The sequence below is a fragment of the Lotus japonicus genome, chromosome 6 (genome assembly GCF_012489685.1).
Source record: "Lotus japonicus ecotype B-129 chromosome 6, LjGifu_v1.2".
In the NCBI taxonomy this organism is placed as follows: Eukaryota; Viridiplantae; Streptophyta; class Magnoliopsida; order Fabales; family Fabaceae; genus Lotus; species Lotus japonicus.
This window is the reverse complement of record NC_080046.1, coordinates 2696290-2723611: the sequence shown is the minus strand read 5'-3', so window position 1 is coordinate 2723611 and position 27322 is coordinate 2696290. Positions and strand designations below refer to the sequence as shown.

The 27322-nt window shown below is 37.2% G+C and overlaps 1 protein-coding gene across 3 annotated transcripts; it reads right to left on the bottom strand.

Annotated features, from left to right (window-relative positions):
* Positions 1-915: 915 nt before the first annotated feature.
* On the bottom strand, positions 916-21492 carry LOC130726869 (retrovirus-related Pol polyprotein from transposon TNT 1-94). Of its 3 annotated transcripts, XM_057578190.1 has the most exons (23): positions 20885-21492; positions 20603-20664; positions 20303-20440; positions 19886-20158; positions 18156-18242; positions 11840-11941; positions 11685-11750; positions 11213-11320; positions 11068-11129; positions 10249-10293; positions 9739-9812; positions 8513-8580; positions 7404-7472; positions 7217-7311; positions 7052-7133; positions 6877-6955; positions 6702-6789; positions 6451-6604; positions 5298-5486; positions 5143-5202; positions 3772-4076; positions 2464-2566; positions 916-1497 (listed from the first exon to the last, which is right to left on the bottom strand). In XM_057578190.1, the coding sequence occupies exons 1-23, from the start codon at positions 21375-21377 to the stop codon at positions 1444-1446; spliced, it is 2856 nt and encodes a 951-aa protein (XP_057434173.1). In that variant the 5' UTR covers positions 21378-21492; the 3' UTR covers positions 916-1443. The 3 variants fall into 3 exon arrangements, with proteins under 3 accessions (XP_057434173.1, XP_057434171.1, XP_057434172.1); XM_057578188.1 differs by lacking the exons at positions 18156-18242; positions 19886-20158; positions 20303-20440; positions 20603-20664; positions 20885-21492 and adding exons at positions 12889-14345; positions 14464-15673; positions 16003-18092; XM_057578189.1 differs by lacking the exons at positions 18156-18242; positions 19886-20158; positions 20303-20440; positions 20603-20664; positions 20885-21492 and adding exons at positions 12889-14316; positions 14464-14579.
* Between the last annotated feature and the right edge of the window lie 5830 nt (positions 21493-27322).

Genomic DNA, 27322 nt, shown 5'->3' with positions numbered 1-27322 from the left:
AGAAACCTACCTAGCAGGCCAGGCAATGTGCAATGTCATAGGCTGGGGCGGACGAAGGCCACCGGCCTATGACTAGACTGGACACTTAAGAGATTTTAGGGAGCGTTTGTCTAAGGGCGAGCTAAGACTTTATATGGACTCTTGGACCGAGGGATTTTGAGGTCCAAGAGTCTACTAGAGAGATATGCTTAGAGTTTTGACTTTTGACCACCCCACAATAAAAGGGGAGGTCTAATCTTGTATGAGACTTTTTTATATTTACATATAACGGTCAGGTTATTACAAGACCCTCAAAAAGTAGGACACTGAAACACCACTTATATACATAAATATGTGCGCGCGCGTGCTACGTGTATGCTTCCAACTAAGGTAGAGAATGTTTGGAATCAAGCTAGGGAAGAGAGGGGAAGGGTGGAATTTTAATATTTATCATTTAAGAGGGGAGGGGAGGAAAATTAACCTCTTTTTTGTTTGGTTCATGAGCATAATCGAGAAAATTTTAATTTAAATTATTTTTACACCCTTTTTTTACATATAATGGTACTTTAAAAGTGAAAATATATGTTTTTTCAATAAAAAAAAGTTCACCTTTTTAACAAAAATAACTTATAACAATTCGTGTCCAGGTTGACATATTCAAACATTTTTTAAAAGAGTAAATTTAAAATAATCTCAATAATGTATCATTGCAAAAAGAGTCATAAAGTGATAAATGGTGAACAAAATTAGGACATAAATTATAAAACCTAAAATATGCTACCTTCAATCCAAAGTGAAACTGAGGTATTTTTCGATGTATCAAAAAAAAGTGAAACTGAGGAACAAAAATAGGTTGATGTTAATACACAGCGAAGTTAATTTTATGCTGATACATCTGAAGGCACTACTTGATAATAAAAAAAATTCAATGCTACAGGAGATAAGGAGTTCAATTTTAATATAGAAAAATATACGTTACACATTGCAGAAAGCCAGAAACCTCAAGAAAATGGGTAGTTGAAATTTCTTACATCGTTTAATGACTGAAAAATATATACACATGGGGAAACTATGTCTGTATTAAACTATTTCCACGCATGCGTTATATGGTGAACAAATTCACATTTCTTGGCTATCTAACAAGTAACCTGAAGGTTGATTACATATCTAATGAACACGACGAATATTACAGCTTCATTAACAGAGAATGAAGGTAAAATTTGCTGCTGATGAACAAATTAGTTCCTAGTTCTTAGATGAGTAGCAGATAATAATAAACACTCGGATAACATATCTTCCACTACATAGCCTTCCTTTCAGATACTATAAGGAAAAGATCATGAAAGTAGTACTTTGACACATGCAAGTTGATATTTCAAGGGCAAAGAAGTAGAATCCTTGATGATAAATCGATAATACCAAGGCAAATAAGTGAATAATGAACACTACTTGTTGAAGGCATAATTAGGAAAGAAATTCACGCATTCGAACAGGCCTTTTGACAGCATTAGTAAAACCCTGCAAATAAATGAACAATTCAGTGACTATTATCTTTTCAATTATTAAAAAGGAAGACGACAAAATTAATATTTTCATAATTTTGTAAAATGCATGACAACGAAAGAAAAAAAATTGTTACACCTTGGGTATACATGTGAAGTATCAAGGAGCACTAGTTAAATTTGTATCACAGTATATCAAGAGTACTGAATGTATAGCTTTGCTATTATAGTTTTGGCTGTGTTGTACTTTTCCCTTTCAGTTAGCATTGTTATCACTGTTTTCAGTGTATTGTAACAACCTGTAACTAACTCTAACAGCCCAAATTAAGTCTGTTTTGAAAATTTGAGGTCAAATCTTAAAACAGCCCTAAATGGTTCAAACACCCAAAACCAGAGAATCAGATAAATATGTTGGTTCCACTACAAGACAGTTTCAGACTTAATTTGATCATATGAACAGCAAGGGAAAAATATTTATTAGCCGACCAATATGGAGCATTCAAAGACTAAACTTAGCTTACAGAAAGAGAGGAGACAAAAGCTGGCTTGAAGAATAATATTGGTGGTAAGGTTCAATACATTTTATATGAATTTCCACATAGCAGATTCTCTTCAAATGGATGCATGCAATATTTCCAGATTGTGATGAAGAGCAAGAAAATCATACATGTAGTTGTATCATCATAATAAAAGTTAGACAGGACAAGTATGCTATCAATAAATCATCAACTGCTACCATTTGAAATCATTCTCCATTGTGCTTAAAAGAAGCAAAACTACAGCCATGACTTTGCAAAGATGTTTCTCTTAATCTGTGCAATGCCCTTGAAACAGTGCCATCAAGTCCACAATAATATACCCTTACTTTCTAAATGTAGTCATGTCTTGATTTTCTATCAAATGCAAGAAATCATTTACAAACAATAAAAACAAAAACCAACTTGCACATGCATTCAATAATGAAAAATGTAAAGCAAAATACCTCATTAAATTTAAAAAGTAAAGGGCATCGATGTTTCTCCAAAGTAGCTTCTTTCTGTTGAGATCTATCATTTTGGAGACCCTTGACATTCAACTTTTTAAACCTGCGATTGAAGCAAAAATAGATCAGCAGCAGCATACAATAAGTATGCTATGATAATCATTCACCAAAGTGCACTAGGCATTCATCAATCCTATTGCACATAAAACAAGTAGGCCTTATGTTCCCACATGATTGTTTGCATTCCCGTTTCAAATCTCCAAACCATGGTTTGGGGAAAAGCTACAAGAGACAAGCTTTTGGCTAAACCATGGTTTTGGGTGTTTTCAAAGGACATACAACAAGTCACGCCATAAACATCTCTTTATCTTTCTTTTTCTCAAGACACACCTCTCTCATATCCTCTTTCTTTACACCTTGACAGATTATATCATAGTCAAATATCAGAACTACAAAGAAAAATCAATAGTGTACATGACAATTTCGATGATGAGTCAGATTTGAATCAGCTGCTAAATAAATTTAATATTTTTACCGTGATAGAAGCTTAGAGATACACTATACCATGTGGGGTATAAAATAATGTGTTCCCATATTAAATCTCACAACATATAGGTAATAATAGCATGTGAAACATTTTCATGAATCATGATGATAATAACCCCCTCAGTATAATAATTAGTTAGAGTGAGAGATGAGAGATTAAAATAATAGAAAGGGGATATGAGAGAGGTGTGTCTTGACATTGGAAAGGAAACCAGGGTTGAGAGCCTGGTATAGTAGAGGTTTCTATCAATGAATAGTGTTTATAAACTAGTTCAAGAGCTCTGATCCCAGAGCTTTGGGCATGTTGGGTCCTCGATTGCAAAGCTGAAGTGGTGTTAAAGAGAGCTGGTGAAGCACAAGGAAGAGATGCCGAGATAGCAAGAAAAGGTGGATGCGTTTGGGTGGAGCATACAGGTGCTATGGAGAACGGTGGAAAAACTGGTCAGAGTGCAATAATGGAGGCGATACCATTCCTTCTCATTCGAGTGAACATAGGGAAGAAAAGGAAGTGGCCTCTGATGGTGATCAAGAATTAAAAATAAGTATCAAAGGTGATAAGAATCTAGGGACTAGCAAGAAAACAGGTTGGTGGAGAAAGAATCATCCGAGTAAACAGAAACAAAAGACGGATTACTTTTAACAGAAACAAATCACATATAGTAATATTCTCTTTTGGAAGTAATAATAATTGACACAGAAAAGTTTTACTGAGTTGTAATAATTTTGATATAAGAAATACAAATCACTTTCAGAAAGAATCACCTGTCAAAGAAACTTGAACTACTGGATGGTTTCTTCAATTTTCCCATCTTAAGCAGTTTCGCTTTGTCTGTTGCATTTGCACTTCCATTGGGATTCGAGTTTTGTGAAACTGTAATGGGATTTGGGTTTAATTGCCTTGCAAAAACATTAGCCTGATTTTCGTTGGTTTTCAAATCAACTGCAGTTGCACGATTGGTATTGGCTAATGGGACCTTGTTAGTTCCAGCATCAATAATTTCATGCCCTCCATTCACTGAAGCCACAGTTTTGTCATTATTAACATGTAAAATCTTATGCTTTTCAACCTGTAACACTCGAAATAGTGCAACAAAAATAGGAGTGAGGAAATAAGAATGGATGTCGCCACGTAATGACAAAATTTTAAATGAATCAATGTGTAGGAAAGAGCTATTCCAGAAGCTTGGCTTTTTTTATAATATTGATTCATCTTGCTATTACAAAACAAAACCTAAGGTTTTTCACCACGGTCTACATGAAATCTCAGGAACTGAATTATAAAAATAAAAATATAAGACAACAGTCATAAATTTAAAAATAAAAAGAAAAACTAATGGTCTGCTTGGTCTCTACTTCCATTTTTCTGGTTATAAAAGTGCATTTGCACTTTCTGTTTTTCTAAATTTTATATTTGTTTTCACTGTTTTATATACAAAACTATAAAAACAGAAAAATAAAGTGAAAATGAGGGAACACTTTTAACTGAAGCTGGAAAAAAGGAAATGAAAATAGAAATTGTTTTCCAAGACCAAATAGGTCCTAAGCCTTATAATGGGACATTAAGAATTCATTTTTATTCTTTCAGATTTGAACCTATAGGAAAAGCTACCTGTTAACCTTATGTCATAAACCAATTATAGGATGACCGCAGGAAGAATGTTGTAGATTACTACAATCCAAGATCAACAAACAATTGTTTTTTTTTCCTCTTGATAAATGAAAAAAATTATCAGAAGTCAAGAGGGACCAAAACAAAGGAGATGGTTTAAAATTCAAGTATCTGATAGGAACTGAAAATTCTATTGAAATGATATAGAGAACTCAGAGAGAACAGAGCTATGCTTATGATTGAAATATTGAGAAAATTATATGGAAACAATGAAAGAAATATATCAGAAAAGGAAGCTGGCAGAGCCACTTGAAAACTAACTAAGTCGTTGTCTGACTCCCCCACCTCCCTCCATTCAATTTACATTCAAGCCCCACTTCATGATACCAGCACCTACTTATCCAAACTCTTTCCCATTATTTCCAACCAATCCTTATCCCGCCATGTGTTGTCTAGCATAGCAATGTCTAATAAAGCAAAATAAAAATATAACTAAAAAAACATTGATGTGTAGGAAGCCTTACTTCATGCACCAAGACCTTCTTCATGGCTAAAGAAAGAACATAATGGTTTGAAGTATAGTCCTGCACAAATACAAAGAATAAAATATGCATTACAATATGGCCGAGATTCATATAATTCCATGATAGAAGTCATCAACAAAGATCCGAACCCAAACCTTAAAGTTTATAAAGTTACTGATCGGGGGAACAAGTGACAGACCCAAGTCATCTGCTCCTTCATACTTCACAGTATGAAGCAGTATATCCGGTTTCATAGTCTTGTATGTTACAGCGTATGAGACCATTGTGCTAACTAATTCAGCAAGATCATTCTTCTCCTTATCTGATAGCAGTTGTAAGGCCACCTGAAGAAAAAGAAAACCACATCAGAAAAGAGAAAATAACTGATACTGCAACCAGCACCAATCAACCCAAGCTAATATGAACTGTGAAAGCTCAACTTATTAAAGTTCAGGTTGAAGTCATTGACAATAATATCAGGTTCAAAAAAAAGGCTCAAATTGAAGATAAATGGTCTTACTATAGTAATAAATTTACTAAGAAAAACGAGGTAAAATAAAATACATGAGCTAAGCTGCAGAGGTCAACATATCCCCCTCCATCATGATTAAAAAATATCAAGGAAAGAACCCGTGGCGATGTGCAATCTTCATAAACAAAATTTAGAAACCAGATTTAGAAAGCTGTTGTGGGAATATGAACTTAGGGTTGGAGCTTATAGGTTTTAGGGTAATTGAAGCTTAACGGTGATGAAACTTAGCCTATAAGGTATAAAAATTGGAAAAAAGGAATCCAGAGAATAAAATTGTGATGATATATGTATGTAAATGTTGTCAAATTAGTCCCTTGACTTGACATAATAGCAATTTAACCCTCAAACTAAAGTCACACATACTAGACCTCTATCTTTGTCTTTATCCATGACATCAGCCCTCAACTAAGGACTAATGGGCCATGGTAAAATCAATTGAGGGCACTTTTTCATATTTATTTAATATAGGAACTAATTTGATGACACTTAATACGTTGAGGACAAATGGGGGCTCATTCTTTCTTAGATAAGACAAGTTCAGGGCCACATAAACTAAATTTAATAAAAAGACACTAAGGAACATAATACTACTACTACATGAGGCACTCTTAGTCATAATATTCCTTCTTCAGAATAACTGAACAGATTCTTTATTTACCAAAAGAGAACATCTTTAAAGAAGTTTAAAACAATGTAGCAATAAAAAAGGACAAATTGAGCATCAAATAATCCTAGATAAAAAACTAATTTCACTACAAATAGAATTAGTACATCACCGGTCTTATAGTTGGTGGGGACAGGATATGTAACAATGGGGATATTAAGTCTTCAACAAAGGAACTAGCTGATAAGTTCCTTGCAATAGATGGTGATATTTGGTAGTGCCAGGTCTTTAAAATGTCCATCCTTTCCATCATCATTGCTCTACACCTGGAGATTTTTATATCAAACAGCATTAGGGCTTTTTGTTATGTTAAAAAAAATATACTTTGCAATTTATGTTAAGTCCCACTAGCACAAGATATACCTTTGATATGACTTCGGCCACTCAATATTTGGCTTCTGAACTTGAGCTACTATATGATGTATGTTAACTGCTATAGCAGGCAAATAAACTGAAGAATAGAAACGAAGGAAACAAGAGTGAGATTAGACTTTCCTTTTTTTCCAACATTACTAAAGTATATGAAAGATCGCCCTACCATGAATGCGCATTTGTTGTGTGCACATTATATATTGATGCATTAGATCATAAACTCCAAGACTGTTGAAACACTTGACCTTCATAACAGATTTAAAACAAATATCTCAATGACTCAAGATTCAAGAATCAGTAAACGAATCATAGGAAGTATGTTGTGTGAAATAAATGCTTACAGTTTTCTGCATCACTGGGTCATGATAATTGAGCTGCAAAATGTTCTCATGAATTCCATCCAGAAATAAGTCACTATCACCACTGCACATTAATTACCAAGTTTTACCATAGATATATATCGACACGAGAAAGAGAATTGAGTAAAACAATAATATATAGCCTACCGGTTTGATATAAGGGAGTACAAGTAGTCAAATTCAAAGGACTTGCTTCTACGAGATTCCCTTTCCATCTTTTTCGTTCTTTTCCTTTGGAAAAACTACAAAGAATGACATTCAATGTAAAGTAGCACTCTTAGACAATTAGTAGCCTGGAAATAGACATATTCAAAAGAGTATTAGTGCATATTACCTGTTTCCAGATGTCTAAAACATTCTTTGACATGTCCTTCTGGCCAACTACTTGAGAACCAATATCAATCTGAACGGCAGCAAAGTACATAATTATTAATCCAGCATTTAATTAAAAAAAGAAAATAGCTTCATGCAAATAAATGTACTCCAAATGAAGAGCCATAAAGACACAACAGTCTTGCATAAATAATCTTAATGGACTGGACAACAAATTGTAAAAGGAAATAAAATATTCAAATATTTTCTTGATAGCCAAAAAAAGACAGGTTTCAAATAGTATAAGCCCTTCTTAAAATATGCCAGGACTCAAGAGCTTATAATAGAAAAAGGCTAGCAACCTGTCAGCAGACTCCCAACAGTTAGAAACACCTATTTGGCTATTCTCTAGTCGATGTGGGACTTCTCAACAATAAATAACAGGGGAAAGGGATCGAAATCAGATTTTTTCTGGGGAATAGAGGTCGGGAGGGAGAGCAAGGACCCTCGAATTTCTTGCAGCTGGAAAACTTAATTCTATGTATTGATTCTTTCTCAACCCTCTTTGATTCTGTAATCATCTTAACTCAGAATTAGGAATAACAGTGACATTTAATATAATTTCGAGCAGGTTTGAATATGTATTTACTATTTATTTCATAATCTTTTGTTTTAGAAATGAAAAGGCAAACAATTCGGTTAAGTGTCTATTTTTTATACATAAGTGTATTGAAAAGTTGTTCTTCATAATTTGCTTTCAGAGTAGAAAATTGAAACACATTTGAAGTTATTTTCATTTACTTTAACTTGTTTTCATTGATTCTTTACTGATTCAAACCGCTACCACCACCGCCGTGAGGGCATCCTCAAATTTTACAAACTTATCCTCAAAACAAAACTCATCGAGCATGAAATAAAAAGAATAAAAGAGGAAAATCTCTGTAAATTTAAAAGAAATAAAATCAAACAGGCACTTGATCTTCTTAAAAGTAATGCATTTTAGTACCTTCTTCAAATACTTTCTAAGTAGGAACTGACCAATCACTTAAAAAAGAAATGGCGAAAACACAATCAACCTGTATGAATAACTCATAAAAAGTTCTGAATTGCTGATTCACATTGATGTCTTACTGCATTGAGGGTTTCTTTTTTCTTAGACACAAATTGGAGAGTGTTCAAGCATGAGCGTATATCACATTCTGTAATGAAGGGAAGAAAAAGTCAGAGAACAAAAGGACTAAATCATAGGATGGATGATTTGGAGAATATCCCATATCATGACATGTCATAAAATCAAATACATTAATCGTGATGTTAACAAACATTATCATGGTAGATATCACTATCAGGGTGTTTACTAAGGTCTAACGCTCTAGACTTTTCGCTCTAGACTTTTGCTGAGTAAGCATCCTCAATATGACTGTCAGTTTAGGAGTTTGTTAGTAAATAGATTGCTACTGTCAATTGCTGACAGTTAGCTTCAGTTTCTTAGCTGGATCTACAAATCAATGTGTAGCATACAGTTAACAGATTTACTAGTTTCAAACAAATAGAATACATAATTCTTTCATCTATGCCCCTAATCAACTATCTCTGATTTCCTTTCTAGTATTCACCCATTACCCGCTTACCCTAAGCTAGTAGTACTTAAGGGTTAACCTGTTACATATTAAGTGACTATTTTACAGCTTTCTGTAGCTATTGTTGTACAGTTACTACTATACTGTGATTTAGTAACTAACACAATTAGTTTGTTGAATCCACTAGAGTTTCTCGTAAGATCTTAGCACAGGTTATAAAAGATCAATACACTTGTTGTGACACTTAAGAAAACAGAGTAATAGAATTCAAGAGACCCATTGTCCACCAGAGCCAAAAAAAAATGGAAATCGCTTCTCATATTTGGTTTCAAAACCTTCTTCACTATCATGTCTCATTCCTGCAAAATCTTTGGCCACCAACGTCATTGTTGAGTCGGCACCGCTGCCGCTCGTCAGAAGTCAACTCCAACCAGACCATCGCAATCACCTCGGCCAGATTGGCACATCCCCACCAGTTTCATCATCATCGAACCCTCCACGCGTCACCCCCTCACTGACTAGCCCAACAGTGACAGAATAAATACAATAAATACAAAATCGGACAGCTAGCCTATTCTAATTATGGAATTTAATTTTTCTATACAAGGAAATATTGCGGACATGTCCTCAACTCAAGGTATTTCACTTTTCTCCCTCAACTAAAAGCCAACCACACAAATACATGCTTATATGCATGGGTAACATAGCAATAATATTAACAAAGTAATTATCTGCACAGCTTGCTAGGTTTAAAAGGAAAAGGATAAGAAAAATAACCTGTATATTCAGCGAGAGCAGTGAGTGCAATTGCAGTGGCTTTCATCCCCTCCTTGTAACATATATATTTTAGCCTACAAAAGATCATTTAAATTTAAGAAGGTGCTCAGGAAACTCAATCAACAAAGAAGCAGGTGTTAAACAGTAAGCAATCAAATGTGTGGTCTAGCGACAATGGATTCACTTGATCAATTCATTTATTTCTATTATCCATTCTTTTCTTCAATTCTCATTTGTGGGTTCCAACATGCACCCAGAGCAAAATGTAAGCACTTGTGCATTCCTCTATCCCAAGCTTTCCATGTTTATGCCTTCTTAGAAATATTAACCACTTAATACAAATGTTCATTGCAAACATAAGCAGTTAATTCAATTGGTAAGTACCCAAAGTAGATAACATAGTTAATTATAATGTGATTAATGTGAAATTACAATTATATTAGATGACTCTAATATACTAATCTTGAAATCATTTTAGATATGCATGAACTATTTCAAGCTAATTATCACCTGCTTACCACACGGCTAACTGTTGGTTGAACAAATATATGGACCCTGTCAAGGATAAAAGTTTGTTGTTAAGAAATCAAACTAAATATAAATTAGTTGTTGTCAAGAAATCAAAAACCATCAAGGTGATGTGAGGAACTAAAATTGGAGGGAAAAGGGGAAAGGAATGAATTAGAAATGGAATAACTAAATAAAGCAAGATTCACATATAATTCATTTTTTTAAGCACAAAACTCATACAAAATGATAAAGGTACAAGGTAAAAGTATAGCAGAAGTTCATAAGAATTAGTATTACAATTAAATAAATAATGACGAAGCATAAAAATTTATAAAAAAAATAAAACCATTATTGCCACAACTTACCTAAAATAGAAAAAATCCAAAAAAATTACAAGACAATAATCAACAATCAAAACACCATTATGGTAACCCCATCTTTCTCTTGGAAAAAAAAATACAAATATAGTCTACTAATTGTTGGAACCAGTATAAGTAAACCAGAAAACATCCATAAATTCTATCGAAGAAAGAAATAAAGTTAAAATTTAAAGGAATAAAATGTTCTGAATTCCTCCAACTTGTAACTGTTTCAAATAAAAGCTCCCTGATTGTGCAAGTTCCAGTACAACAAAAACATGATGTACAGGGAACTATATCTGAAAGACAATGGATTCATAAGAAGCAATCTTCTAAACAATGTTCCATTTCTTTCAAAGCAAAGACAAACAGGAAGGACTCTCAGATGAAATATTTGAATATCCTAATAATAGGCACGGACATAAATCTCATATATCAACTATATGAATTAGAAACTTACTTGGCTACCTGACGTAATGGTCTTAACGCAGGTGCATATAGGTCATTGCATATGCAAATCACCTACATTGAAAACCAATATCATCATCACTACAAATGATTTGTCTAGTTAATAATGTATGACAATATGCACATCCAAAACTCACAGGTCTTGACAGTGATGCAGTTTTCTGCCTCTTCTTTGATGATTTCCCATCTAGCTGTCGCTCGCCCAAACTTTTATTGCCTCCATTTTGCTTCCTTTCAGCAGAAACCTGCATGATTCAGATTAAATTCAGCTTAATGAATTTCCATGAGTTTGGAACCAAGGGAAGAAAAATGGGAAATTGATAGAAACTCTCAAATGACTAGACACCTTCCCTCTCAACCCCTCTTCCTATTTACCGGCAACAGTCCATATTTCATGTAAGTGCACCTTACTAACTAGCTAACTCTCACTAAAACTAACAGTCACTAACTAATAATTAGTGGAACTACAACAAAAAAGCAAGGTACAAACTTTTTTGATGAATCCCTCTGAAATTGTGAAAAGAACCGTTAATGTACGACTACAGTTAAGAAGGTCTGCTTAGAGAATTCATTATACAATAGAGACCAATGGTGACATCTACCACTAACCAGTTTTAAAAGAACTTCTACAGCACCCCTACCATCACCAAGGGCTCCATCAATTTCATCCACCACCTGAAAAGAAAAAGACAGACATTTCACCCCTATAATGATAGTAAGATACAAGTGAAAATACTGAAAGAAAAAGACAAAAGAAAGAATACCAGACACTTCGGCCTTGAATGAGACAAGACAGAGTTCATCTCAACCACATCACGGATTTTTGCTTCAATTGCTGATGTAGAACGATCATCACTAGCATTAACCTACAAAACTTAAAACTCTTCGGTATATGAAATTATAGGGAATTAAACAGTAAAGGAGAAAAGGAGAGAATATGCTGACAAACAAAAGCTTTTAGGAAAATCCTATGGTGAATATATCTTCCAATTGGAATTAATAGAGTATAGAACTAGTGTACACTCAGGTGCAGCTGATTACACCCTAAGGATGTTGTTAGTTAAATTACAGCTGTAATCAATTAGTTAGTTTGTTGAGATTTACTAATTAGGATCTTAGATATGTATGTATCTAGACTAGTTTTCATTTTATTTAATACAATCCGAGATAGTTTCTCTCTCTCTCTTGCTCTCTCTCAAACTTCTACATGGTATCAGAGCTTAGTTTTCTGAAGCTCATGGCATACCTAGAACTCCGTCCAGTCCACCGTCCGTTCAGAGTTCAGACCATGTGCATTAATTTTAGATGACAAATATAGTTCAACACCATGAAGTAGTTCCCCTTGGCAATGTGCATTAACAAGGACATAAGAATCCGTACAATAAAATGAATACATAGTTCGGTCAGGACCCAATCGCAAGGTATGGGACCTGAGTCCCACATTGGAAGTATGAGATTCTAGTGCAGGCTTTATAAGGCCTTGGGCTCTCCAACTACACCAGCTCGCTCTTGTGGTATGGTTCTTATCAATTGGTATCAGAGCCTTCCACCATGTGTCTTGTTAAGAGAAAAGACTAAGAGAGAGAGAAAGAGATATTGTAATGGGATACACTGCAGGGTGCAGCCTCCCTCATATATATAATACTAGGTTAAGAGTAGTACAACATGTAGTACAAAGTACATATGGGCTTGGCCCATAGACTCTACATCTAACCCTAACTCTTAACATAATCCTTAATGCTAACACTCCCCCTCAAGCTGGAGCATAGATATTAATCATGCCCAGCTTGTTACAAATAAAATCATTACGCACCCCATTTAAAGCCTTTGTAAACACATCTGCAAGTTGATCGCCTGTTCTAACATAAGAAGTTGATATAAGGTTCTGTTGAAGCTTCTCACGGATAAAATGGCAATCCACCTCAATATGTTTAGTTCTTTCATGAAAAACTGGATTTGATGAGATATGTAGGGCAGCCTGATTATCACACCATAGTTTCATTGGAGATATCCTCTCAATTCCCATCTCACTCAAGATTTGTCCGACCCACATAAGTTCACAAGTAGTTTGAGCCATAGCACAATATTCAGCTTCTGCACTAGATCGTGCCACCACATTTTGCTTCTTGCTTTTCCAAGAAATTAAATTACCTCCCAAAAATACACAATAGCCAGTGGTGGATTTTCTATCCATAGGAGATCCTGCCCAATCAGCATCTGAAAATGCCTCCACTCGCATATGTCCATGATCCCTGTACACGATACCTCTTCCTGGAGCTTTCTTCAGATACTTGACAATGCGAATTAATGCTTCCCAATGTGCGTCTGTCGGGGAGGACATAAACTGACTTACAACGCTCACTGGGAAGGCAATATCTGGTCTGGTAACTGTCAAGTAATTCAACTTACCCACCAATCTTCTATATCGTTGGGGGTCAGAGAAAGGAACTCCTTCTGCTGTAAGTTTCATTCCTGGTTCCATAGGGGTCTCACATGGTTTAGATCCCATAAGACCAGTCTCAGCTAGCAAATCTAAAACATACTTCCTCTGAGATATCATAATCCCATTCTTCGAGTACATAACTTCAATGCCCAAAAAGTATTTCAGAATTCCAAGATCTTTGGTCTGAAACTTCGTTTGAAGGAAAGTCTTCAAGTTGCCAATTCCTTCACTATCACTACCTGTAATCACAATATCATCAACATAAACAACCAATAAAATGCAGCCTTTATTAGTTTGCTTGAAAAACACAGTGTGGTCACTCTCGCTTCTTCGTAAGCCAAACTCCATAACAACATCACTGAATCGTCCAAACCAGGACCTAGGTGATTGTTTTAGGCCATACAATGATTTCTTGAGTCGACACACTTTTCCACACTCCCCCTGAGCAACAAACCCGGGTGGTTGCTCCATGTATACCTCATCCTGTAAATCACCATGTAAAAATGAATTCTTCACATCTAGCTGGAACAAAGGCCAATGATTAGTAGCAGCAAGAGAGATAAGAATGCGAACAGAGGACAATTTAGCAACAGGGGAAAAAGTATCAGTGTAGTCGACCCCATATGTTTGAGCATATCCCTTGGCAACCAACCGAGCTTTCAAGCGAGCCAGAGAACCATCAGGGTTTACTTTAGTAGTGTAAACCCACTTACACCCAACAGCCTGTTTCCCTGCAGGTAAAGGGACCAAATCCCAAGTCGCATTATGCTCAAGGGCCAGCATTTCCTCCTCCATAGCCTGCCTCCAACCAACATGTGATAAGGCATCTGAAAGAGACTTAGGCACAGACACAGAATCTAAGGCAGCAACAAAAGACTTAAGAGGCAGGTGACAATTTATTGGAAGTGACATAAGAAGAGATGGGGTAAGAGCAAGTGCGTTTACCTTTACGTAAAGCTATAGGGAGGTCCAAATTATCATGAGGGTCTGAAGACACCAGAGGAAGTGAAGGTAGAGATTGAGTATCCGATGGAGGAGCACTACTCTTCGGCCTGCGACTATATGTCTTCTCATAAAATTGGAAACCTGTACCAGTAGTAGTCTGTGGAGCAAGGGAAGTAGTGATATAAGTTAAGAAGGTGTCTTCGGACTCACATACCGGGAAAGAGGAGGGCGACCACCCCGAGAAGGAGCAGTCCTCAAAGAATGTAACATCAGCAGAGACAAGGTAGCGACCAAGATCTGGAGAGAAACAACGGTACCCTTTCTGGGTACGAGAGTAACCCAGGAACACACACTTCAATGACTTTGGATCCAACTTAGTCACTTGAGGCCTGACATCAAGAACAAAACAGGTGCAACCAAATACTTTTGGAGGCAAAGGAAACAAAGAACATGACGGAAACAAGACAGAATAAGGAATAACACCATTTAGCACAGTGGATGGCATGCGATTAATTAAATATGCAGCAGTAAGAGCTGCATCAGCCCAAAAACATTTCGGAACTTTCATCTGAAACATCAAAGCCCGAGCAACTTCCATAAGATGCCGGTTTTTACGCTCGGCCACCCCATTTTGCTGTGGTGTAACAATGCAAGAAGACTGATGAATCATGCCATGTTTAGCCATAAAAGTACAGAATGGTGCAGAGAAGTACTCTTTGGCATTATCACTACGAAGAATACGTATTGGACAGTTAAATTGAGTACGAATTTCAGCACAAAAGTTACAAAATATAGTGAATAACTCAGATCTGGATTTCATTAAATATAACCATGTTGCACGAGAATAATCATCCACAAATGTGACAAAATACTTGTAACCTAATTTAGAAGTTACAGGGCATGGACCCCATACATCAGAGTGGACAATATGAAATAAAGACACAGCTCTTTTATTCAAACGAGGTAAATAAACACGACGATGGTGTTTAGCAAACTGACAAGACTCACAAGAAAAACTTGATAAGGACTCCAATTGAGGACACAACTTCCTAAGAACTCCTAGAGATGGATGACCGAGACGACAATGAAGCTGGAAAGGAGACACGCTACTGGTACGATAAGCTGTGGATGCCTTCGAGACTCCTTCGTCTAGTAGATACAGTCCATCAGATTCTCTTCCTCTACCAATAATCCTCTGTGTCGACAGATCCTGAAACACACAAGAATCCGGAAAGAAGGTTACTGAACACTTTAATGAACGGGTTATTTTGCTAATTGAGAGAAGATTACAAGGAAACTGAGGTAAATATAGCACAGAGGACATAGGTAAGGTAGAAACTGGGGTGGTACACCCACTCCCCTTAACACGAACAATGGACCCATCAGCAAGGGTTACAGACGAATGAAGGGTTACAGACGAATGAATACTAGAGGAACTAAATGACGAAAAAATACCTGAATCCCCTGTCATATGATCAGTAGCGCCGGAATCAATGATCCAACGCCGTGAGGTAGAGGATAGACACACAGTAGGATTACCTGTTTGGACAAAGGTAGCTGTGGAGGAGGAAGGTGAGACTGACTGCTGTGAGATTTGAAACTGTGTATATCTGGCAAACTCATCATCACTCATAACCACTGTACGCTTTTCTGGTTGTGTTTGGACAACATCTGACTGGGAAACGTTGTGGGCAAAGCGATTAGGAGCTGACTGTTGAAAATGTTGTTGGTGCTGTTGAGAATTGGGACATTGATTCTTGTAATGACCCAATTCTCCACAACTATAACATTGGATCTGTCCGGAACGTCCACCACGACCTCTAGCACCACCACGACCTCCTCGGCCTCCACCACGTCCGCCACGAAAGCCTGAATGGGCCGCTAAAGCAGAGCGATCAGAAGTATCAACATCTGGAGCAGGTTTGGGCTTCTCAAAAGAGGACTGCATGACTCGAGAGAAGACATCAGTGAGAGTATCCACTTGCTTGCTCGACAAAATATGAGACCGGACCACCTCAAACTCCTGATCAAGGCCGGATAACCAACTCAATGCTATCAATTTCTTCTGTTGGGCTAGCATATCCTCTTTTGTCTTGCATGATAGGAGAGAAGTCAGTTCCTCAGCATATTTCTTGAATTCCAGAAAATAATCCATCAACTTACGCTTATCCTGTTTCGGACGAAATATCTGCTGCAACAGAGCATAGATGCGATTCAAATTATCAGCTTTCCCAAAAATAAACTGGAGAAACTCCCATAACTCCTTCACTGTTTGACAATGAGTAATCACAGATTGTGTCCGCTTATCAACAGAATTCACCAATAACGCCAGAATGCGTTTATCATCCATCTTCCATTTCGCCGCTGCCGTTGCGTTTGTAGGACAAGACCCCGTCAAATGCTCATCCTTTCCCATTCCTCCAAGGCTGACCTCCACCAAATACTTCCACTCCACATAGTTCTCACCATCCCCATCAAGCTTGATGTCGGTGAGTTTGGACGAAGTAGTCATGAACTCAGTGACTGGGGTCTTCCCTTCACCATTTGTCTTAGAGTTGTCTTCAGCCATATCTCAGAAAGGAATCACTAAAGAAATAAAAGAAACTCAATACTCAGCGAACAATATGAACGCTGGTTACTAACAGAAAACGCACGTTTCCACCTGTAGAGCACACCGAAACACACCGTCGAACGTCGAAACGTCACCAAATCACCACCGACGGCTGTGAAAATCACTGGGCGTTCCTCAGACAACAAAGACGCCCTGCTCTGTACCTGAAACGTACGCTATCTGGCTCCGAAACAGCACCTTCGCGATTACTCACATAAACCGCGATTTCGGCATTCTGCCGATTTCTTTAAGATCCGGCCGCCAAAAAAATTTCCTACCCCCAGCAACCTTGGTCGGCCCTTTCTGAAGTGGCTGGGAGGGGGAAAAAAAATTTTTTTTTTTTTTTCGGATTTTTTTTTTTTTTTTACACCGGTTGACAGCTATGACGGCTGACCTAGGCAGGTTGAGAACCTAGGCTCTTGATACCATGTTAAGAGAAAAGACTAAGAGAGAGAGAAAGAGATATTGTAATGGGATACACTGCAGGGTGCAGCCTCCCTCATATATATAATACTAGGTTAAGAGTAGTACAACATGTAGTACAAAAAACATATGGGCTTGGCCCATAGACTCTACATCTAACCCTAACTCTTAACATAATCCTTAATGCTAACATGTCTCAACTGCAAACGAGCAGCGCAGGTGGTGACGCTAGCATTGCGGTATTCACCTCGGACTAGTCAAAGGGGCTAGTGCACAACTAGTTGCGTGGGGCCCAGGGTTGCGGAGCATGTGGGATGTTAGGGCTCAATTGCAATGTATGGAGTTGAGTCCCAAATTGGAAGTATAGGATTCGAGTGTGGGGTTTATAAGGTTTTGGACTCTCCAACTACAAGTATGAGTCCCAACTATACCTTTTGTGGCATGGTTCTCTCAAGGTTTCTATCAAGTTCACAGCAAGTGAAATTAATTTTTACATAATTTAGAATCACCAACAAATCCGGGTAATCAGATGATTCTAAATGCATACAAAACAAGTAACAGTATAATTCTCATCATCTTGATAAACAAAAATAGAACGATGCTATAGGCTATAGCTTGAAGACCCACAATTTTACATGTGAAACATCATAAAAAGTACCTCCAACACATCATATCCACAGTGCCTAGCAGCTACATGTGCTAGTGTTGTTTTTCCAAGACCCGGTGGTCCACAGAGCAAAAGGATCTGTAAGCATTATAAAAACATTAGTATGAATCAAATGCAAAATGATCAGAAGGATAAGATATTAAGAATACATTTGCTTGTGTTATTACATGTTAGAGAAACTGAATAAAGAAAAAGAGAGGCAGACAAAGACAGAGTCTGAATGAATTTTATTGATTGATTAATTGTGATATGGCATAATCTGTATTTATAGATATAAGTATAACTACTGTAACTCCCTAATTACTAGGTTCGGTATTCTGTTACTTAACAGCTAACAACCTCTTAACAGAAACTAACTGCCTCTGAGGGAAGGATCACATACATATGAATACATGGTACTCGTCTCTCATACACTTGTACTCTAATATTAAAAATGGTATACGTAGTATAAGAAGAGAGAGAAAGGAGAGAGAAAATGGATCTGAAACTGAACGCTTTTGATTATATAAATTTAGGCTTGTACTACAGTACATATATTCTGTGAGTGCGTAGTCATGCAGCGGCTTTGTTAATTGCCAGCTAACTGCACGACTAACTCTCTAATAGTCTGAAACTAACTCTATCTAACCAATTGTTGTGGCTATGATATGATAAACCAAGTACATTGTACCCATATACTCCAATAATTATGGGAGGTCACCCACATTGAGCTTGCTACAACGATCCAGAAATCAAGAGGAAGACAGGGGCTTGGAAAGAGCATCTGAAAGTTGGAATTTTGCAAGGATATGCTGGAAGTGAGCTGCTTGTCAACGACCTTTTCCCAAGTAGAGGTCTAAGTCCATGTGTTTTTCTCTGACAATGTTTGGGCTCGGTTATGAGCTAGAGAAACTGCACTAAGGTTGTAACGGAAAAGTGATAGAACAACAGTAACAACCTTGAGTTTAATTAGTAAAGGCTGAAGCCACCTAACATCTGTAACTAGGCTATGATATTCAGCCTCACATTGCAAAGCCCCACACTCACCCCCAATGTTTTGCTGTTACTCAACAGCTAAGTATTTTTCTCCATGAACAATAAAACAATTAGAAAACTTAAGTCAAAAGTTCTGTTTCTAATCAATTTCAAATCATGACCAGATTTTATGTTTCAACTAAAATGTGTTTGCATTCAGAGAAAAAGCTTCCTACTTTCCAAATAATCCATCAAACATGAACTTATATCTTCAGTTACACACCCAACCATTGTGTGTGTAAAGCTGGATATGTTTTTTCATTTTGATAGGCAAATGTTAGTTGTTAGTAATGTTAGTAAATTAGTCCTCCTCAGGGTTCGAACCCTGGACCCTTCATCCCACCCAACCCTTATGTCCTCTAGTTGGCTATGTACAACTATAGTGAAAGTGCTGCACACAAAAGTAGTTTAGATCTAAATCATCACCCACATAGATAATCCCAAATACTAATGCATATTACAACACCACCCCTGGCCCCTGCTGAAGCATAATGTTATTGTTAATTCTGCCCTACATATTACAAATTCAACAAAACTACTGACACAAATAATAGCGCATAGTTCTACCAATTGGTCACTATTCTATATTTGCTTTCCAAAATTAACAAATACATAAATAGCCATATAAGAACAACCATTTGAATACAAAGCTCAATAACCAAACAATTATCAAGAGGAAAATGTAATCAGGGAATTCTTATAAAGACCTTCTGTTCTGGTGGACCAATAGTCCTTGACTTTGAATTCCATGCATCCTGAATAGTCTTTGAATTATCACATTCATCCGTACTTGTAGAATTTGCATAACTTCTACTACTCCATTTGGATTCCCTGTTTTTCCTCGGAAACTTTGAATCTAAAGGTTTATGATTTTGGGTGACAGAAGAATGTTGCTTCAAAGCCGACAAAACTTCATCTGACGTATTTCGAATTTCAGATCCATACACAGTAGAGTCCCAGAGCTTCAACCACAGGAGTACCTGCACTAGACAGCAATCAAACCGATTAATGGCATAAAAACCAAGCCATCCATGAAAGGCAAAGAATAATGTCTTCCAGCTGTAGCAGTTTTAATCAATGGTTTGATTGGTTCCATGGCTAAAATCGTTACACTGAATGTGTACCTCACGATTTGTCTGTTCATCACTAAGAAGTTCAGTAAACGATTTGGGAGCATATTTGTCCACCCAAAGTTTCTCATGGACCGTTTGTGTTTCTGTAACATCTTCAACACTTTGGCTTTCCAAGCTAGCTTGCAACGTCTTCAGCATCACAAGGGCAGGAGGAACGAGCATTAAGAAACATCGCACAAGTCATGTTTGATATCAAACTTCACACATTTTCCACATAACAAACAACTAAAACATGAATGAAAATTCATGTTTTAGACATGTGAAGCTCATAACAGAGTTTTGAGTCCAAACCTTATCTAAAGTCTCTTGCTCCAACTTTTGAAACAGATTACTAATCGGTTCTAAACAAAGATCTACAAGCAATTAAACAAACCATGTTATCCACATCATGATAAACAAACCATGTTCTAAAGCTTAAAAATCTCATTCTCTTCTTCGACAATCTATAAATGTCGGTACTATAAACCTAAACTAACTTATCAAAATTATGTGAAAAACCAAAATTAAAATGAAGTTAGAAATTGAAACCCCTAGGCTTAGTGCAGTTAATTAGCTAGTCATGTGAAATGGTACCAGATGAATTTTCTCTGCAAGACAGCTTCGTAGCCCGTTCATCTCCTAGGAACCGGTCCAGCTTGGCGTAAACCCTGTCCCCATTGGGCGCGGTGACCGGCATAAACTCACCGTCAATCTCCGACGCGTACCGCGACAGCGTCCCATCCTTCCAGGACTTCGGTTGTTCAGCCGGAACGGGACGAGGAGAGAAACGAAGCCACTCGTCGTCGTCGGAGTGGGAATCCTCTAAACTAACCCTAACCTTGGCTCTTTTCTCTTGATCGGAAGGATCCAAACCCGAAGGAGAAGAAGAACGAGAACGCTTGTGGTTGCTGGTTTCGGGTTCAGAAGGAAGTGCGAGATCTGGGTGCGGTTGTTCGGGTTGGGGTTCGGTTGCATCATCGAAGTCTGGAGGGTAGTAGAAGTCTTGTTCGTAGAGATGAGATTCGGATTCGAGCAATTCGAGCTCTTCCGGGAGGGGAATGTCCATGTCCTCCATGTCCATGTCCATTTTCAAGGTTTGATGACTGTGAGTTGCAGAGATTTCAAGTGCGTTTGGTGAGGGAAGGGTTTGAGAGTTTTACAGGGAGAAATGAGATACTGGCAACTGGCAACTGGACTGTTTTTTGGCGGGAAATTAGACTTTGTGGTGGATGTTGCATACTTGTTGCTTAGTAGGGCTGTCAAAAAATATTTGACCCGATTGAAACACACTTATGCGGCCCAGGCCATAAAGACTAAATACTAAATAGGCATAAGAAGAAACAAACTTTTTTTGGTCAAAAAAACTCACATCCTCCCAATAAAAGAAACAAACTCACATTTAGTAGAATATTGGCTCGCAGTAGCCATTTGCCATTTGCCATAAAAACACATCCTCCTGTTGGTGAAGAGGCAATGGGATAGCTAGGACCCGATGGGCGGTGAGAGGCAAAAAAAGAAATCCACCAGGTCCTTATTCCATGTCATTTGACCATAAACCATAAGGTCTGGAACTCACTCAATGTATAAATCTCGAGCAATGTCCTCCTGATAGACTAGAGAAGTCTCTAACGACAGCCAATTATCATTTCATACCTTAATGCAACGCTCATCCCCAACACGCCATGAGCCTCCTTCCTTAATAGAATGACTTGCTTTAAAAATGCTACCCCATGAATATTTGATTTGGTGAAAAAATTATCATGAGAAAAATAGGCCACCGTATAAACTTGACCCAACAATGAATTTGGATTGCTACCCCATTAAGCAATTAGATGTTTTTTTACGGCCAGCAATTAGATGTTGAGTTAGATGCCTTTACTAATTTACACTCTAGTTAGTTGAAAGCCACCACAATAGGGGCGGAGGCAGGAATTTATTATAGGGGGATTAGGATCTAAAAGAATATAATGTAAGAAAATTTCAAATTCTTATCAAAGAAAAAATTTGCCAAAAAAAACATAGATATTTTAGTGAAAACAAAAAATTAGTTTGAGTGCAAGATATATTTTATATGAGTATAAGAAATATAAGATTAATTTGGGTGCAAGAGATACTAGTGGAACAAAATTGATTATAATAACACAATAAGTGACTTTGATTATAACTTGGAAGTTCTTCCTATATTTAATCTTTTTCTTAACATTAAAATAAACAATTAACACTAATAATTTCATCGAAAAACAGCAAATTAAAGCAATTACATAACAAGAAAGAAGCAATGAAAGCAAAAACCCTTTATTGAAGGCTAAATCTTAAAGAGGATTTTTTACAAACACTTGATGTGCATACTTTTTACCACTTTTTTTCAAGTAAAACACAAGCACCACAAATTCAATATCATATAATCAGACCAGTTAAGCAAAAAAAAAAAAGTTGAACCAATAAATTCGATTTTGAACTCATGAAAATTTGAATATCCGTAAAAAATGATACATGAGAAAGTGAATAGCAAAAGAAAAAATAAAAAGGTTCTAAATGTTGTACCCGTTAAGCAAAATTCCTTGTTCTTTCTCTTTGCTTTGTTTGAATTGTTTCTTCAATTAAACAATTAAGCAAAATCCTTTGTTCTTTCTCTTTGCTCTGTTTGAATTGTTTCTTCAATTAAACAAATTCAATTAGACAATGAATTTTCTACTCTTTAGCCTTTGCCTTGTCTTTTCCCTTTCTCTGTGCTTCTATTTCCTTAACCACGGCTTTTGTTTCCTTGTTTTTAAATGGTAGTTTTCCTCGTTCTTTTTAAATTGTACAAGTGGGACCCACATGTGTTATTAAAAGAGAAAAAAGAAGAAGAGGTGCCGCCCCGTGCTGTAAATTGTAATTGTAAACGTATAAAAATTAAAAAAAGAAGAGGTGTCGTGCTGCCCGCTCACGTGCTGTGTCTAGGCCAAGGGGTGACTAACAGACTAAGTACTATGGTAGCGTTTGGAAACCGAACAGAACAGTACGGAACATAACATAACGGAACGGAACAGGACGAAACAGGACAATTGTGTTCTGTATACTATGTTTGGTAAATATGTTACAAACAGAACAGAACAACAAGATTAATTACCTATATATCCCTATCATATTTAATGTTTAGTTGAACATAATTTTCTTTTGGCTTAATTGCACTTTTGGTCCCCCAACTTTGGCCCTCCTGTGAAAATCGTCCCCAAACTTTAAAATTAGCAAAATACATCCCTAACGTTTACACCCGGTTGCAAAAATGGTCTACCGTCCAATTCCATCCAATATTTAACGAATTATGGGATAAAAATTAATAAAAGATAAGAAAATAAAACAAAAACCCAGAAATTTATGAATGTTCATGTTCTTCAAAGATATGGGTTCTAAATCTCTTCTCTCTTCAACCCAAAACCCTGATGCAATGAACTCAATTACCCAAAATACATGAAACCCAAATACATAATTCAAACATTTTGACCGACAAATACATTTCAAAGATCTGGGTCCTAAATCTTTTCTTGGATTCGAAGAGATATACCTAGTTTATGGGTTTTATTTTTGCGGTTTCAACCCGTTGTTCCCTTCCAAGGGCGAAGAGGCACCTCTCTGCCACCGCCGTCACGCCTCTTCTCTCCAAAATCCATATCTGATGAAGATCTCTGATTGTTCATGCAAATATAGCAATGGCCGCTCCAATCTCCCCCTCGAACCTTCACCCAACGTAACAACGACGACCAAGTGTGAAGCATTTGCCCAAATCGCAGAGGAGGTGATGGGTTGAGGATGATGATGGTTGGGGGTTTTGAGATGGCAGTGCTTGCATCGCTATCAGACACGGCGGAGCAGAAAGAGGTTCCGTGGTGACTATGGCTGATTCCAGTGACAGAGCTTGAGGCCGGAGAGGACGAGGCGATGCAACAGATCTGACGAGGTGCGTGGCGGTGGCGATTTAGAAGGGATCTGGTTTTTTTTTTTGAATGGGTTTCCATGGGTTAACTCTGTTTCTTTGCTTTTTTTTTCTGATGATGTTTGAGTAGCTGTGTGAGGTTGAGGGTGTATTTTCTGCTTGATTTCATGAATATTGTTGGGTGATTTTTTTAGCCTTGTTGGTGATTTTTTGGGTGGATTTTCATTTGCCACTGGTAATTAGTTTTTAGTGGTGGTGTTCAGAGACTTCGAGTTGATTCCTGCCTGTGATTCTTCATGATAAATCTGATGGCAATTTCAATTTCATGAAGGTGAAAGTTGTTGTTGTTGTTGTTCTTTGATAAGTATGAATTGAAGTGAAAGATGAGTGGGAGGTGGTGGGTGATGGTGGGTTATGGGTTGGTGCTGGAAAATTTAAATTTAATACTGTAGATTCAATTAACTTAATTAAAATTATCAGAAGTTAATTTTTTTATTGATATATGATAGTGATTTTTGGATGAGAAAGCTTTGATTTACTCATTTATATGAAGATGAAAGAAAAATGGGATGAAGATGATGAATTTCTGGGTTTTTAATATGAAGATGATGAATGTTTGAGAGACTAAAATTATTTAATTAATTTTTTGAGGAATATTCCGTTAGTTTTTGGATGGAATTGGACGGAAAACCAATTTTGCAACCGGGTGTAAACGTTAGGGACATTTTTTGCTAATTTTAAAGTTTGAGGATGATTTTTGCAGGAAGGCTATAGTTGGGGGACCAAATGTGCAATTAAGCCTTTTCTTTTTTATTATTGTTTGATATATGTTATATATTGTTATATACAAATAAGCATAAAAAAATTATTATATTATCTTCCATTTCTAAAAAAAAATTAAAAGTTAGATTGAATTTGAGAAGGGAAAAAAGATAACGCAGATTTCAAAAAAAATAAAAATAAAGAAGATAAGGTAGTTTTAAAAAATAAGAAGATATTTTGATTATTTAAAAAAAAAAAAAGAAGATAAACACATTTCTTTCCCAAACAGCGCTGCAACAACGCCTTCAATGGCATCTCCCCCTTTCATGGTGGTTTCCTCTCACAGCCAAGCAACTTCGATCTGCCACTGCCACCGGCAAGCCTTGCCTCCATCAAGTCGAGCCCCCATCGTGTGGAGCCGGTCCGCCACTGGATCTCCGCCACGCCGCGACCAGAGACCATCACGCTAAATGTCCAGATCCGCTGCCATGGATGCTCAGATCGCTGTGAACGGAGCCACATCGTGAACCAGACGTCCTTCTCCCTTGTCTCTTCGTCTTTATTTCTCATCCCTCATTTGTCTTCTGCGACGTCGAGTGATTGTGGGGAGGGTTCCATAAACTTTGATTGTAACCATGTTTGAGCAGATTCACAAGATTTGAGTATTAAGAAAAAAAATGGAAGAGGAATTGCTGGACGGATTTGAGAGGAAAAAAAATTCTCTGAGAAGAGGGAAGGGTAGAGTTAAGGAAATATGATAATAGATTAAGGGTAATTTTGTCTTTGTAAAATATTTTAATAAGTGTTCCGTTCCGTTCCCTTCCGTTCCACCCTTTTTCACGGAACCAAAATATTCTGTTCAAGGAGCATTATGTTCTGTTCTGTTCCATCTAAAAAACACAACAAACGTAGAACATAACTCATATGTCCCGTTCCGTTCCGTTCAAACGTGTACATCAAACGCTACCTATGACTCAAAAAAATTCTCTTTGGAAATGTTAAGAAGCCAGGGGTGACTAAGCAGGGGGAAGTCACCCCTGTGCTTCCGCCCCCCACATGGTGAACTGTTTTACAGTGCATCGCTGCCATCATAGAGCTGTTTTTTACAAACGTGCCGCACTTAACAACGAATCTCCACCGTAAAAGATAAGTAATTTCAGTCGTTCATTTCACAATAATCCATTATAAAATGAAGGCTAGTGTTCATTTCTCATCGCATTTTACCGTTTCTTCGTTCTTCACTCCGATCTCCTCCGGAACATGCTCCTGTGTCCAGCTTCTCGTGATCAGATCGATATGGATCAGATCACGATGATGATCTACACGCAGATGATGGTTTCGATCAGGTATGGCCAAACTTCTGATTTGAGTCTTTCTTCGCACTGGTTCGATTCATTGTGCTAACTGTTTTGATTTAATTATCTTATTCCACAGTTCGCTCATAGATACGAAACTTGGCGCCTTTGATCCACGTCCCAGAGATGTGCGCTTCAATTTCATGTTGCTGTTGGAATCTGATTCCTAGAGAATAGTTTGATCTTCTTTATGGCGGAGGAGCGATGAGCAGGTCGTATTTCTGCCTTGATCGATCCATGCATGGCTGTGTTCCAGACTTCTAGTGACTGCATATATCGCAAATCATGGATATTGTAATTGTAAATCATAGAAGAAAGGGGGGAGTACGTGGATCTAGAAGATTTCAGGATGAAATGCCTCAATATTGTGAGAGACTGTTTCCTGAGTGATTTTATCATCTGACCTTTGCCATGTCAGGTGTGCTTGCATGGCAGGTCACAGAATCTTAATGAAAAACAAGTTTTATTGGTTTTGGGGGAGATCGCACGGGTTTGCTCGGGATCTCTCCCTTATGTGGTGTGTGCTCTGTTCCTTTACGCTTTTACTGTTTCTCCGTCTCGCTCACTCGTCTCTCTGAATTACGTCTAATCACTGGAAGCACACAACATCAAATTCGCGCACAAATCATCATCCTCAGATTCGCTTCGATGACTCAACAACGAGGTATTTACTTGAATTTTCATGCGAAAGAGTTACGGTTTTTCATTATTACATCAGTTAAAATCGGTAGGCAACGTAATGCAAAACCAATAAGATCAATTCCCCCACCTTTCTTCATATGTTTGGTTGATAAATTTATTTAGTCAAGTTGTCACATATGGCTCGGAATTTAAGCAACATATGTACACATAAAAGCTAAGTTGTTGTGAGCTAAAGAGATAACTGAGTACACAAATAGAGAACTAATTGTGGCTTGTTCAACGGAGGATTATCCAGAATGTGTAGTTTACTTATGTTATGTCTATTGTTTAATTTGTGTCACCTTGTGGTTTGGTCAG